The 14,351-nt window shown below is 40.5% G+C and overlaps 1 protein-coding gene across 3 annotated transcripts in view; it reads left to right on the forward strand.

The window, feature by feature from the left end:
* The window catches only part of LOC140730737 (uncharacterized protein C6orf118-like), a 52,306-nt gene that overhangs the window by 13,115 nt on the left and 24,840 nt on the right, over positions 1-14,351 (forward strand). For all 3 annotated transcript variants that reach the window (XM_073051561.1, XM_073051562.1, XM_073051563.1), the window contains exons 3-5: positions 605-727; positions 2,730-2,789; positions 6,745-6,869. In XM_073051561.1, coding sequence (XP_072907662.1) covers positions 605-727; positions 2,730-2,789; positions 6,745-6,869 — 308 coding nt within the window. The remainder of the gene's footprint in view (positions 1-604; positions 728-2,729; positions 2,790-6,744; positions 6,870-14,351) is intronic.

Raw genomic sequence — 14,351 nt, forward strand, 5'->3', positions numbered from 1 at the left:
CACTTTGGCCCACAATGTTGTGCCGACCCTTAAACCCTGCCTCCCATATACCCCCCACCCCACCTTAAATTCCTCCATACACCAGTCTAGTAGTCTCTCAAATTTCACTCATGTATCTGCCTCCACCACTGACTCAGGCAATGCATTCCACACACCAACCACTCTCTGAGTAAAAACCTTCCTCTAATATCCCCCTTGAACTTAACACCCCTTACCTTAAAGCCATGTCCTCTTGTACTGAGCAGTGGTGCCCAGGGGAAGAGGCGCTGGCTGCCCACTCTATCTATTCCTCTTACTATCTTGTATACCTCTATCATGTCTCCTCTCATCCTCCTTCATTCCAAAGAGTAAAGCCCTAGCTTCCTTAATCTCTGATCATAATGCATACTCTTTAAACCAGGCAGCATCCTGGTAAATCTCCTCTGTACCCTTTCCAATGCTTCCACATCCTTCCTATGGTGAGGAGACCAGAACTGGACTCCAAGTGTGTACTCCCAAGTGTGGCCTAACCGGAGTTTTGAAGTCCTACGTCTAATATACTCGTTGCTGTTTGTGAATCATTTGTTTTAACCATTATATTGTCTTTTTTAAATTACAAATGTAGGAGCTGATGAAGTTAGGCCATCTCCCTGCACCAAACTTGAAACGTCTTCATGTCTTCAGTGATGTGTTTGAAGACATTTGCCGAGACTCAACAATGTTTCGTAAAATTTTAAGTGAAATCAAAGTAATTTCCAGCAAACATATCATACAATATTTTCTCTGTGTGTTTATGAAATTCCTAATTTAGTAATAATTTCCTATCTGTTTAATTACAGTATTGTAATGTCCCAAGTCACTAAGCAGGAGCAAAAGTTTGACAAGAATTTAAAAAAAGAGCCATTGACAGATTTGGATAAGAAGCTTGGTTAAAGAGGTGGATTTTAAGGAGTAACTAAAGGTGGAGAGGAAAGTGATGAGTTTAAGGAGAACGTCTGGATAGTACAGGGTTCTGGAGGGGAGTAAAGATGGATTAGGGTCTTCTCCCGGGACTGGGAGCAGGCAAATGACTGATCAAGGGAGTTGATCGATGAGGGTTTTGCGAGGATTGGGAGGGCAGGAAGTTTTGAGGGATCAAGATGATAAGAGGGCTTTGGATTTAGGAGGACTGTAGGTGTCCAAGAAGGAAAATGAAGTGTCAGAAGGATGGAGGGATTTAGAGGTTAGGATGAGACGAAGGGCAATGTATAGTCCTGGTCTAGGTTTTGGGATTACAGTCAAATTTGATGGGTCAGAGTTAGGTGGGGATGTATAATATAGGGTTGGAGTGAATTAGCAAAGTTAAGTACAAGTCTTACAGGAATTGCAGTAATTGCTGCACTATGAAAGCCAAGTGTTCCTGGAGTGCTCAGCAAAAGCTTCACCTGGACAATATGGTTTGTGTTCACATGCTCCAAGTAGAGTTCTGCACAGAAGGTGAAGTCACCCACCTGCTACAGTGCAGAACTTACCTTGGGTGTAAGGGGTTTTGTGCACAGAAATACCCAATGGAATTTCTGAAAGGAAGCAAAACTATTTGGAAATGGCCATTACTATATTCCTCTCTAGAGAACTATTAATCACACAATGGTGAAAATAACTGTATAATTGATTTCTGGACAAGGGAATATATTTTTTAAATCTAAAAATAACTGCTAATGAAGTACTAAATGTTGGATGTATTGCAGAGGGTTCTTTAAGAATATTTGTTTTATTCTCATTGAAGTCAGATCTGCTAAAAAAGAAATTATCAGCCCAAAATGCATCTCAAATCATTTCTCATACGTTTTCTTTCTATTTCAATATTCACTATTCCAGATAGAATCCAGAGTCCTCCTTCATATTTCCAAATTCCTAGACAGAGCACTTTTCTGTCCATATGGGTACTTGTATCTCTGAAAAGAGATGACACCATCTTGAACAACTGATTTTCTATATCTTTATCCTGTTAAAATGTACTATATAAACCCAATCAAGAGTTTCCTGACTGCATCTTCTTTCAGTCTATAAAATGAGTTTCTGTCATCACATTTGAAGCAAATTATTTGTCAACTCGTTTCATTTGTTGTGTCTCTACAATTTATTCTTTTCTCGTTAAAAGTTAGCAAAGAATTTGGTGCCAGCTATAAAGTTTACTGATTATTTTTAAATGGCTATTTCATTTGTAGGTAATTAAATTTTTTATTACATTAGAATTCACAATAAGTGATTCTGAGCTGAACTTGAAAATTGTTATCGGACCATGTGCACTTAATCAAACTTCCCAGGATACAATTGTGACACTTATAATGATTGACTTTTTTTAGATTTTGGTACTTCCTGCTTGGTAGCTTTTCTTCAAGTAATTCTGCAAAACGAGAAGAATTTCAAAACCAATTTTGCTTTTGTGAGAAAAAGATGAAAACATTCTCTTTACTTGTAGCTTCTGTATTGTAGAAATTTTAGCATGTTTATAATGCTTAAAGTGTGAATGCATCCTATTTACACAACTTTCTAAAGCAATCCATCCTTTATCCCTTTCCCAGTTTTTTCACACCCTTTCCCTCTGTCTTTCTTTGCTGTCTCACTCACCATTTCCCAGCCCTCTTTTTATTTAGCTTTCAGACACCATATTGTCGGTTTAGATCATTATTATTACAGCATTTTAATTTTTATAAAGTATTATATTTTGTTTCATTGTGTTACTTTCTGCTTGACCCTTTTACTCTCAGGTTGAATACGATGCATACCTCATGTCACTCCTGGAGTCTCAGCCAACGAACCGACACAAGGTAATAGGTTTAAAAAAGCCTGGATGTTGGAAAATATTATAAAGATATCAAAATTGGAAGGGTAGGTTGCAGTATTTTGGGCAATGTTGGTGATTGAGCTGTTTAATCAGACCAATTCAAACAAATTCAACAAAGTGGGAAAAAAATTCTGTCAAGTGGTAAAAAGAATTAAGATATCACTATGGCAAATGACGATATTGTATTGTGTTAATGAGCAGGTATAGAAGTGTACCTAATAAAGTGGCCACTGAGTGTTCATGGCAAATCTGCTAATTTCTGTATAGGTACCAGAAAAGTAACCATGAAAGGTTATGGACTTAAACTAATCAGAAAATAGGGTAAAGGGATCCTTTGTACTGAATTTGTGCGATGTTAATAGATACTCATCTAGTTTGGGTATTCATGTACTGTATAATAGAAAACTTTATTTCTGGAAACCTCTTTATCATAGCTTTTCCCAAAATTACGAAGGAACAATAGTTTTCTCTCATGTCATATTAGCTTTGCCCTTTTAGTAATTTTTCTCCGATTAGATACAGTAGTTCCGGGTTTTAGGACCATGTTAAGGGTGAGCACACGGCAGTATTACTCTGCATGATTGGGACTTTAGGGGTGCTCTACAAGCAGATTTTCTGGATGTTAATTTCCTTATTAACACTCATTACACATTTAATTTACCTTTTATTAAAGGGAGTGCAGTGAGTTTGTAGGGAGTGCAGAAAACAGTCAGTGAGCCGAATGCTGAATCATTGGAGTCATAGAGTTACAGAGTAACATAGTACAGAAACAGATCTCCTGGCCCAACTCAGTCATGCCTGCAAATGGCCCATGTCCCTCTGAACCTGTCTCGATGTCTTTTAAATGTTGCAATTGCACCCACCTCTATCACTTCCTCTGGCAGCTCTTTCCGTGTACCCAACTCACTATGTGTTAAAAGCCTTTAAATCTTTCATCTCTCACTTTAAGTCTCTGATTTTTAGTTTTAGATGACTCTACTCTGGAAAAGACTGTAACCTTCCATCTAATTTATGCCCCTTTTGATTTTATAAAGAATATTCCTCACCTGCCTTCGTTCCAGTCTCTTCTTAAAACTCAACCTCTCCAATCCTGGCAACATCTTTGTAGATCTTTTCCACACTCTCTCTAGCTTATTCATATCCTTCTTGTAGTATAGTGACAGGGCACTGTAGTAGTGGTGAATGTAATGGCATCATCGTGCCAGTGACTGGGTTCAATTCCCACTGCTGTCTGTCAGGAGTTTGTATGCACTCACTGTGCCCACATGAGTTTCCTCTGGGTGCTTCAGTTTCCTCCCACTTTCCAAAGTATCAACATTTGTAGGTTAATTGGTCACATGGGTGTAATTGGGCAGGAAGGGCTGTTTCTTGCTGTTTCTCTGAATAAAATAAAATAAAACTGGACAAAATATTCCAGGTGCGGTCTCACCAGTATCTTGTACAGCTGTAACATGACATCCTAACACTTGTACCCAGTGCTATCCAATAAAGGCAGACATGCCATACACCTTTTTCACCACTTGACATGTGCCCCCTAAATCTCTCTGTTTTACAACACTCCCCAGGGCCCTGCCTTTCACTGATCTGCCTTGGTTTAACATCCAAAATTGAATTACTTTGCCCATCTGCCATTCCTTTGCCTACTTTCCCAGTTGATCAAAATCTTGTTTTAACCTCAGACAAGTATTGTGATTTCTGAGTCATCAGATAACTGATTATTGAACTTGATACTGAGGGACTACATCAGTTTTGGTGCTGTTGAGCAGGTGCCCCATCAGTTCTTTCAGGTTATAGAAATGATCCTGTGGCATAATTCAGAGAAGATCTCTGATGTCCCAGCCTTTAATTGTCCCTCATCCACTAACTGAATGGATTACCTTACAGTTATTTGATTGCAATATGTCAGAACACAGCATGCACAAATTCCTAACATGCTGTATCATGGACACTGCAGTGGCAGACAGGAAGGGTTCACAACGGATAGTCAAAACTGCCCAACACATCACTGGCACGAACCTACCTGGTATCAAGGACATATATACAGAAAAAGGCTAACAATATAATAAAAGATCCCACCCACCCCGCTTATGGAATGTTTGTCCCACTTCCAGCATCTGTGCCTGGACCACTAGACTCAAAAACAGTTACTACCCCCTAGCATTCAGGCTGATAAACACCTTCACCCATTAATCCACCCCATCACCCTGTACCGCCATTACATACCTATTAGATAGCATCACTTTATGTACATACAATTAGTCTATATGTATACATAACTAGTACATCTTATTTTATTAATATTTATTACATTAATATTTATTGTGATTTTTTGATTTTTACTGTATTATTTACACTTATTGAATCTTTTTACTGCTGCATCAGATCCAGGGTAATTTTAATTTCCTTCTCTTTCACACTTGTGCGTTGAAGAAAGACCATAAATAATCTTTAATCTTGAAACATTGAACTGACTATAATTGAAAATGAAGGTGCTGTAAATATAGAGCAACATGACCATCATCAGTGAAGAGGCAAACAGTGTCAGCATTTCATGAAGATGACTACTGATTGGACATTGAAAAACTTGGAAAAGTTTCAAAGTGCAGAGACAGGAGATGGGGTAGAACAATGGAAAGATCTGTAACAGGGTGGAATGGAATACCGCTGAAATAACAAAATGTAAATACTGCAGAAGGGAGTCGTAATGGGGCAAGTAAAGATAAAAAAAAAGGTTCCAAACGAATTGTAAATGGAATAGCAGAATCATTATTGAAATTCTTGAACTGGATATTGAGTTCAGGCTGTACTGTGCCTAACCAGACAATGAAGTGTCCCTTAAGCTTGCATCGAGCTTCATTAGAGTGTAAGCAGGACCAAGAGGACAGAGTGATAATGGCACAAATAATTTTAAATGGTAGCCAACAGGAAGCTTGAGGTATTGAGCCCTAAAGGAAATGTTCTGCAGAATTTTTGCCCAAGCTGATTTTGGTCTTCCCACTATAGAGGAAAGTTCCCTCCCTTCCCTTTTCATTCCTCTTCCCCTTTCCCTGTAGAACATAGAACATGGAACCTTTCCCCATAGACCATAGAACAATACAGCACAGGCTCTTCGGCCCACAATGTTGTGCTAAACCAATTAAATTAGTAATCAAACTGCTGACTAATTTCTTCTGCCCACACAATGTCTATATGCTCCCATTTTCCTCACGCTTATTTGCCTATCTAAAGGTCCCTTAAAAGTCTCTAATGTATCTGCCTCTACCACCTCCCTGCACACTACATTCCAGGTGCCCACCACTCTCTGTAAAAAAACGCCCCTCACAACTCCTTGGAACTTACCCCCCTCACCTTAAATGCATACCCTCTGGTGTTAGTCTTTTTAACCCTGGGAAAAAGATACTGTCTGTCTACTCTGTCTTTGCCTGTCATAATCTGAAAAACCTCTGTCAGATCTCCCTCAGCCTACACCGCTCCAGACAAAACAACCAAGTTTGTCCAACCTCTCATTATAGCACATGCTCTTCCTTAGTTACTTCTGAGCGAGCTCCAAATAATTTTTGCACACTTGTAGTTCTCAAATTATTTAGTGATGTCTGAACTGTATACTATACTTTTCCTGATGAAGGGTCTAGGCCCGAAACATCGACAGTGCTTCTTCCTATAGATGCTGCCCGGCCTGCTGCATTCCACCAGCATTTTGTGTGTGTTGCTTGAATTTCCAGCATCTACGGATTTCCTCGTATACTATACTTTTGCATGTATTTTCCACTTTAAGAGAAGTGACATTCTTAGTCATAACACTAAAATAGGATGAGGATAGATACCTGCTGTGACAAGGCAGTTTCACTATTTTGCTTATTGTTGACAGATATCTAGAAGTAGGGATTTTCAAAAATATGTTTTTTTAGATTATTTCCTTTCTCTTCCAAACACAACAGACTTTTCAGGCTGAGTTTCAAATGCTGAAGAACAGGCCAGTGAAAACTCATCACGTAGAAGAAGCATACCAGAGAGTATTAAATCTGGAGAAAGAAGCAAAACTTGCTCTGCAGAGAAACGATGAGTATGTACTTGGAATTCCATTGAGAATTACGCTGTTCTTTTGATTCTTCTTTCTGTAATTCTGCAGGTTTGATCATGTTATCTTATGGCTGTTTAGCTCATACTGCATAAACTTACTCTCTATGAACATGAGACATATGTTGGAGGCTGAATGTGTTTCACACATTGTTGTAGTAAATTTGAGTGTTAAATTTACCAGTGGGGAGTTGAGTTGGGGGTGGGATTAGAAGTACAAAAGTGGCGCATTTCATTCAGACTTTGTGAACTCTGAGACTTGTATTCATTTATATAATGTGGCCATTGAAGAAGAGTAATGTAAATTACCAGCATTACAGAGTAACTTACTTACATTAGACAATTTGCATGTGAGTGGCTAAATGCCTGCACAGGAGGGTATAAAGTGTAGAGAGATGAGAAAATCTGAAGATGCCGGAAATCCAAAGCAACACACACAAATACTGGAGTAACTCAGCAGGCCAGGTAGCATCTATGGAAAAGAGTAAACAGTCGATGTTTCAGGCAGCATTTGGTGTGTGTTGCAGCGTATAAAGAGTTTTTTTTTTTTGTTTGCCTTCATCCCATAATATATTAATTAGCCTCTGCCAAATGAGACTCTTCCTTGCTTGAGATAATTTGATACTGGAAATTGTAGGATCTGTATTTGATCTTGTTCTAACCTATGTTTATAGTTATTTATCATATGGATTGCTTTTTGGCCTTTTGGCTAAGATCAAGTGTAGTATCGTGGTGGACTCGCTGTGATCAAGAGGCTGAGAAGAGGTTAGCTTTCTGATGTAGGGACGAATCCTCATGCTGACCGAGCAACCAATCTAACCCCTGCTGCCCAGCTTGGAAGGCTACATCTACCAGCACATCAACTGGAGGACCAGGGATCCGAAACAAGTCAGTCAAGGATCTGATTGATCTTCAACAAGAACCACTCAATTTGCAAACTTTGCAAAGTTTTGCTCAATTGCTGCAATTGGACTTCAATGGCTATGTTGCCAGATGGAATGTTGCCTCTCAGGTGCCAGAGTCAGCGACATCTTGGATTATGTCAGCATTTTGGAGGGGGAAGGAGAGCGGCCAGATGCCTTGATACATATTGGTACCAATGACAGAGGAAGGAAAAGCAAAGAGGTCCTGAAGAGAGAATTTAAGAGAGCTAGGCAGAAAGCTGAGAAGCAGGACTTCCCAGGTAGTAATTTCTGGATCGCTACCTATGCCATGCACCAATGAGGGTAGAAACAGGATGATTTGGCAGATAAATGCGTGGCTGAGAAGCTGGTGCAGGGGGCAGGGCTTCAGGTTCTTGGATAATTGGGATCTCTCCTGAGGGAAGTATGACCTGTACAAAAGGGATGGGTTACACCTGAACCCGAGGGGTACCAATATTCTTGCAGGCAGGTTTGTTAGAACTGTTGGGAAGGGTTCAAACTAATTTGGCAGTGGGATGCAAATCTGAGTGACGGGATTCAGGATAGGACAGTTGGTTAAAAAAGCAAAGATAGCATGCAGTCAGACTGTCAGGAAGGGCAGGCAGATGTTAGGACAAAATTGCAGCCAGCAGGATAAGTATCAGTGCATTAGGGATGCAGAATCAAAAAGGGTAGCAAATACAGTACTCAAAATGTTAAATCTCAATGCACAGAGTATAAGAAGTAAGGTGGATGATCTTGTTGCACTTTTTCAGATTGTCAGGTATGATGTAGTGACCATCACTGAGTCATGACTGAAGGATGGTTGTAGTTGGGAGCTGAATGTCCAAGGTTGCACATTGTATTGTAGGGATATGAAGGTAGGTAGAGGGGGTGATGTGGCTCTGCTGGTAAAGAATGGCATCAAATCAGTAGAAAGATGTGACATAGGATTGGAAGGTATTGAATCCTTGTTGGGTTGGGTTAAGAAACTGCAAGGGTAAAAGGACCCTGATGGTAGTTATATACAGGCCTCCCAACAGCAGCTGGGTTGTGGACTACAGATTACAATGGGAAATAGAAAAGGCGAATCAAACGGGTAATGTTATGATAGTCATGGGAAATTTTAACATGCAGGTAGATTGGGAAAATCATGTTGGTAATGGATCTAAGGAGAGTGAATTTGTTGAATACCTATGAGATGGCTTTTTAGAGCAGTTTCTCATTGAGCCTACTAGAGGATCAGCTATACTGGATTGGGTGTTATGTAATAAACTGGAGGCAATTAGGGAGCTTAAGGTAAAGGACCCCTTAGAAGGTAGTGATCACAATATGACTGAATTCAACTTGAAATTTGATAGGTATAAAGAAAAGCCTGATGTAGCAGTAGTTCAGTGGAGTAAAGGATATTATAGTGGTGTGAGGGAGGAGATAGCCAAAGTAAATTGGAATGAGATGCTGGCAGGGATGACAGCAGAGAAGCAATGGCGTGCATTTCTGGAAAACAAAAGAAAGGTGCAGGATAGATGTATTCCAAAAATGAAAAAATACTCAAATGGCAAAACAGTACAACTGTGGCTGACACAAGGGAAGTCACAGCTAACGTAAAAGCAAAAGAGAGGACATGCAACAAAGCAAATATTAACAGGAAGATAAAGAATCAGGAAGCTTTTGAAAACCTACAGAAGTAACTGAAAGAATCATTGGGAGGGAAAAGATGAAATATGAAAGCAAGCTAGCAAACAATATCAAGGTGGATAGTAAAATTTTCCAAGTATGTAACAAAAAAAATAGAAGCGAGATGAGAGTGGATATAGGACTGCTAGAAAATGAGGCTGGAGAAATAATGATTGGGGGCAAGGAGATGGCAGACGAACTAAATGAGTATTATGCATCAGTCTTCACCGTGGAAGACACTAGCAGTGTGCCAGATGTTGAAGGGTGTGAGGAAAGAGAAGTGAGTGCAGTTACTATTACAAGGGAGAAGGTGCTCAAAAGACTGAAAGTCCTAAAAGTACATAAGTCACCTGGACCAGATGAACTGCACCCTAGGGTTCTGAAAGAGGTAATGGTAGAGATTGTGGAGACATTAATAATGATCTTTCAAGAATCATTGGACTCTGGCATCATTCCAGAGGACTGGAAAATTGCAAATGTCACTCCACTCTTTAAGAAAGGAGGGAGGCAGTAGAAAGGAAGTTATAGACCGGTAGCCTGACCTCAGTGGTTGGGAAGATGTTGGAGTCAATTGTTAAGGATGAGGTTATGGGGTACTTGGTGACACAGGACAAGGTAGGACAAAGTCAGCATGGTTTCCTTCAGGGAAAATCTTGCCTGACAAATCTGTTGGAATTCTTTGAGGAGATTACAAATAGGATAGATAAAGGGGATGCTGTGGATGTTGTATATTTGGATTTTCAGAAGGCCTTTGACAAGGTGCCACACATGAGGTTGCTTACCAAGTTAAGTACCCATGGCATTACAGGAAAGTTGCTAACATGGTTAGAGCATTGGCCGATTGGTAAGAGGCAACGAGTGGGAATAAAAGGATCCTTTTCTGATTGGCTGCCGGTGACTGGTGGTGTTCTGCAGGGGTCGGTGTTGGGAACACTTCTTTTTATGCTGTATATAAATGATTTAGATGATGGAATAGATGGCTTTGTTGCCAAATTTGCAGACAAGACGAAGATTGGTGGAGGGGCAGGTAATGTTGAGGAATCAGTAAGGCTGCAGAAGGACTTAGACAGTTTAAGAGAATGGGCAAGAAAGTGGCAAATGAAATACAATGTTGGAAAATGCATAGTCATGGTCATTGGTGGAAGAAATAAATGTGCAGACTATTTTCTAAACAGGGAGAAAATTCAAAAATCTGAGATGCAAATAGACTTGGGAGTCTTTGTGCAGAACACCCTAAAGGTTAACTTGCAGGGTGAGTTGGTGGTGCAGAAGGCAAATGCAATATTAGCACTCATTTCAAGAGGTCTAGAATATAAGAGCAGGGGTGTGATGCTGACCCTTTTTAAGACACTAGAGAGGCCTCACCCTGAGTATTGTCAACAGTTTTGGGCTCGTTATCTGACAAAAGATGTGCTGGCATTGGAGAGGGTTCAGAGGAGGTTCAGAGGGATGATTCCAGGAACAAAAGGCTTATGAGGAATGTTTGATAGCTCTGGGCCTGTACTCTCTGAGGGATCTTATTAAAACTTTTCGAATGTTAAAAGGCCTAGACAGAGTGGATGTGGAAAGGATGTTTCCCATGGTGAGGGAGTCTAAGACAAGAGGACACAGCCTTGGGTTAGAGGGTGCTCCATTTAAAAGAGAGATGCGGAGAAATTTTCTTAGCCAGATGATGGTGAATTTGTGGAATTTGTTACCACAGGCAGATGTGGAGGCCAGGTTGTTGGGTGTATTTAAAGTGGAGATTAATGTGGAGATTAAGTGGAGATTCTTGATTGGCCACGGCAACAAAGATTAGGGGGAAGAAGTCTGGGGAATGGGGCTGAGGAGGGGAAAAAGGGATCAGCCATGATTGGATGGCAGAGCAGACTCGATGGATCAAATGGCCTAATTCTGCTCCTATATCTTATGGTCTTATGGCTTTTTTGACATAACCTTCAAGTATGCATAGGGATGGCAGAAGTTCATGCAGGATTTTAGAGAGAACTACAGTCGCTGCTGAAGGTCCAGCCTCTTCCCACCATCCCTACCTAGAAGGGGCATGTAATAACAATGCACATGTCCAACCTACATGTGCCCATTGTGGATGTCCTCACCTTTCTTGCCTGTTATGTCGAGGGCACAGGAAACTCTGTGGATGTAAATGACATACAGATATTTGTGACCTGGACAAGCAAGCACCAGGTCAAGATCAAGCCGAGTGTGGATTCCAATGGCTTCATCATTGCTGTCAACCTGGGCCACACTATAACTGCAAGAAGTATGGTCATGTCACGGCTCAATGCAATGCAGTTATCTGCCAGAACTGCAAACAGAAAGGCCACCACAGAAAGGACTGCAAGGGGAGCAAGTGCTGCAACCTCTACAAGTCCTGCCCAAAACATGTTGGCTCCTATGCACAGGCAACAAGTGGGGGAGCTGGCACTGATAAGGCTCAGGCAAATGCCGATACACCTACTGCCAGTGCAAAGGCCATGCCCGGCATTAGTTTAGAGACTCTGAGGGAAGGCCGACCACCTCAAGCTCCCAATCCTCTGCCCAGGCCCCTCCACAAGATCAGGCGGAGTCCATAGAGGAAGAGAAGACAGAGGGACAAGAAGAAGAATGGTAGCTGATGAAGAGGAAGAAGTCTCAGAAGACACACCCAAGAGACAGCTGACTGAAGAAAATAAAAGAAATGGAAAGAAAAAGGCAGGGCAGCGAACAGGCTCCAGCAGCCTATCCTTGTCGGAGGATGAAGCAAGTGAGGTTAACCAGCAGCCCAGGCAGAAGAAGTGCATGACGGGAGGAAAAGTCAGAAAGGGAAAATACGAATGGGAAAAGAGTTCTGCTGACCACTCTCCAGTTGTGAGAGACCGGGAGCAGCACAGACACCACTACCTCAGCTCTGAAAATCTGGGAGTAGGCCTGCGTCAGGCACTCCCAGCTCAGAGAATTGGTAGGTGCTGGTCAGGTGCAGGATATTAGAGGACAACCAGTGACGAGACCACCCCCCAGTCACACCACCGGCACTGCGACACACGGTGGATGGATTATCCTCGGTGCCTGAACTAGTGACCAACTTCTGCCCCACCCCCTCCATCACACCACCGGCACTGCAACACACTGTAGGAGGATTATCCTCAGTACCTGACTTCACAATAAGTGCAACAGTTCACCAAAGCCACAGGCATGACGGCTTATTCTGAGTAACCTGGATAAGAGCTTTGCCCCAAGAACTAATCCCGGACTTAAATCTGGCATTATTAACTGTGTGCAGTGTAAAGAGGATGTTGAGTAATGGCTTACGGGGGCTGGCCAAGATCAATGCCAATTTGACTGCCTTACAGGAGTCCTGGCTACCACAGCTCTGCCACGACTGGAGCTGGTCACGATAGTGACCCCATGGTTTTCTTTCTTTCTTTTTAAATCTTTTTATTAATTTTTAAACAAACATAAGAAGAGAAGACATCAATTACAAAGAGCTTGAGAGTACATAATTAATAGGCTAGAATACAAATACAAACTATTAATAATTCACATATAATAGTTTCCCAAACTCATAGTAGGTTGCAAAAAATGGAAAAATAAAAAAAACCCCAAAAAAACTAACCTAACCGACATGGGCTATTATATCATATCAAGTATACACAGTAGTATCGATAACTCCATACCTCTATCCAAATAATTAAAGATGATGAGAAAAAGGTTTGGGAAAAGTCAGTTTAACTCATATGAAAATGGATAAATGGTCTCCAGGTTTCTTCAAATTTGACTGAGGGGTCAAAAATGACACTTCTAATTTTTTCTAAACTCAAACAAGAAATAAAACAATTGAAATGTAGTTGGCGGATTAATTTCTTTCCAGTTCAATAGGATAGATCTTCTAGCCATTAATGTGACAAATGCAATCATCTGCCAGGCTGAGGAGGATGAACGACTATTATCCACCATTGCAACACGAGTGAATCTGTAGATGCTGGAAATAAATAAAAACACAAAATGCTGGCAGAACTCAGCAGGCCAGACAGCATCTATGGGAGGAGGTAGTCCACCATTGGTAGGCCGAAAATTGCAGTGATAGGATGAGGTTGCAATTTGGTATTCAAAACTATTGAAATAATGCCAAAAATATCTTTCCAGTATTTTTGCAAGCAAGGGCAAGACCAAAACATGTGAGTTAATGAGGCTACTTCAGAGTGACATCTGTCCCAGATTGGATTAACATGGGAATAAAATCGAGCAAGTTTGTCCTTGGACATATGAGCCCTATGTACCACCTTGAATTGTATTAGGGCATGTTTGGCACAAATAGAAGAGGAGTTAACTAAGTATAAAAATTTTTTCCCACTGCTCTGTAGGTAAAAGACAATTAAGTTCTTTTTCCCATTCCTTCTTAATTTTATCTGACATCCCTGGTTGTATTTTCATGATCAAATTGTAAATGACGGCTACTAAACCCTTCTGACAAAGGTTCAAAGCTAGAATTTTTAACATAATATTAATTGGGCATAAATTCAGAAAGGACTGTAACATATTATTCAAAAAATTTCTGATTTGTAATTATCTAAAAAAATGGGTTTTAGGCAAATTATATTTATTGGACAACTGTTCAAAGGACATAAAGCTATTATCTAAGAGTAAATCATGAAAACATGTTATACCTCTCGTTTTCCATAGCACAAAGGCTTGGTCCATAAAAGAGGGCTGAAAAAGAAAGTTAGATATAATAGGGCTTTATAAGATGGACTTATTCAAGCCAAAGAATTTACAAAATTGAAACCAAATTCGTAATGTATATTTAACTATAGGGTTAGTTATTTGTTTATTCAATTTAGATAAAACAAAGGAAAGCAAGGATCCTAAAATAGAGAGCAATGAAAAGTCTTGTACAGACTTACACTCCAAAT

The sequence above is a fragment of the Hemitrygon akajei genome, chromosome 7 (genome assembly GCF_048418815.1).
Source record: "Hemitrygon akajei chromosome 7, sHemAka1.3, whole genome shotgun sequence".
Taxonomy (NCBI): Eukaryota; Metazoa; Chordata; class Chondrichthyes; order Myliobatiformes; family Dasyatidae; genus Hemitrygon; species Hemitrygon akajei.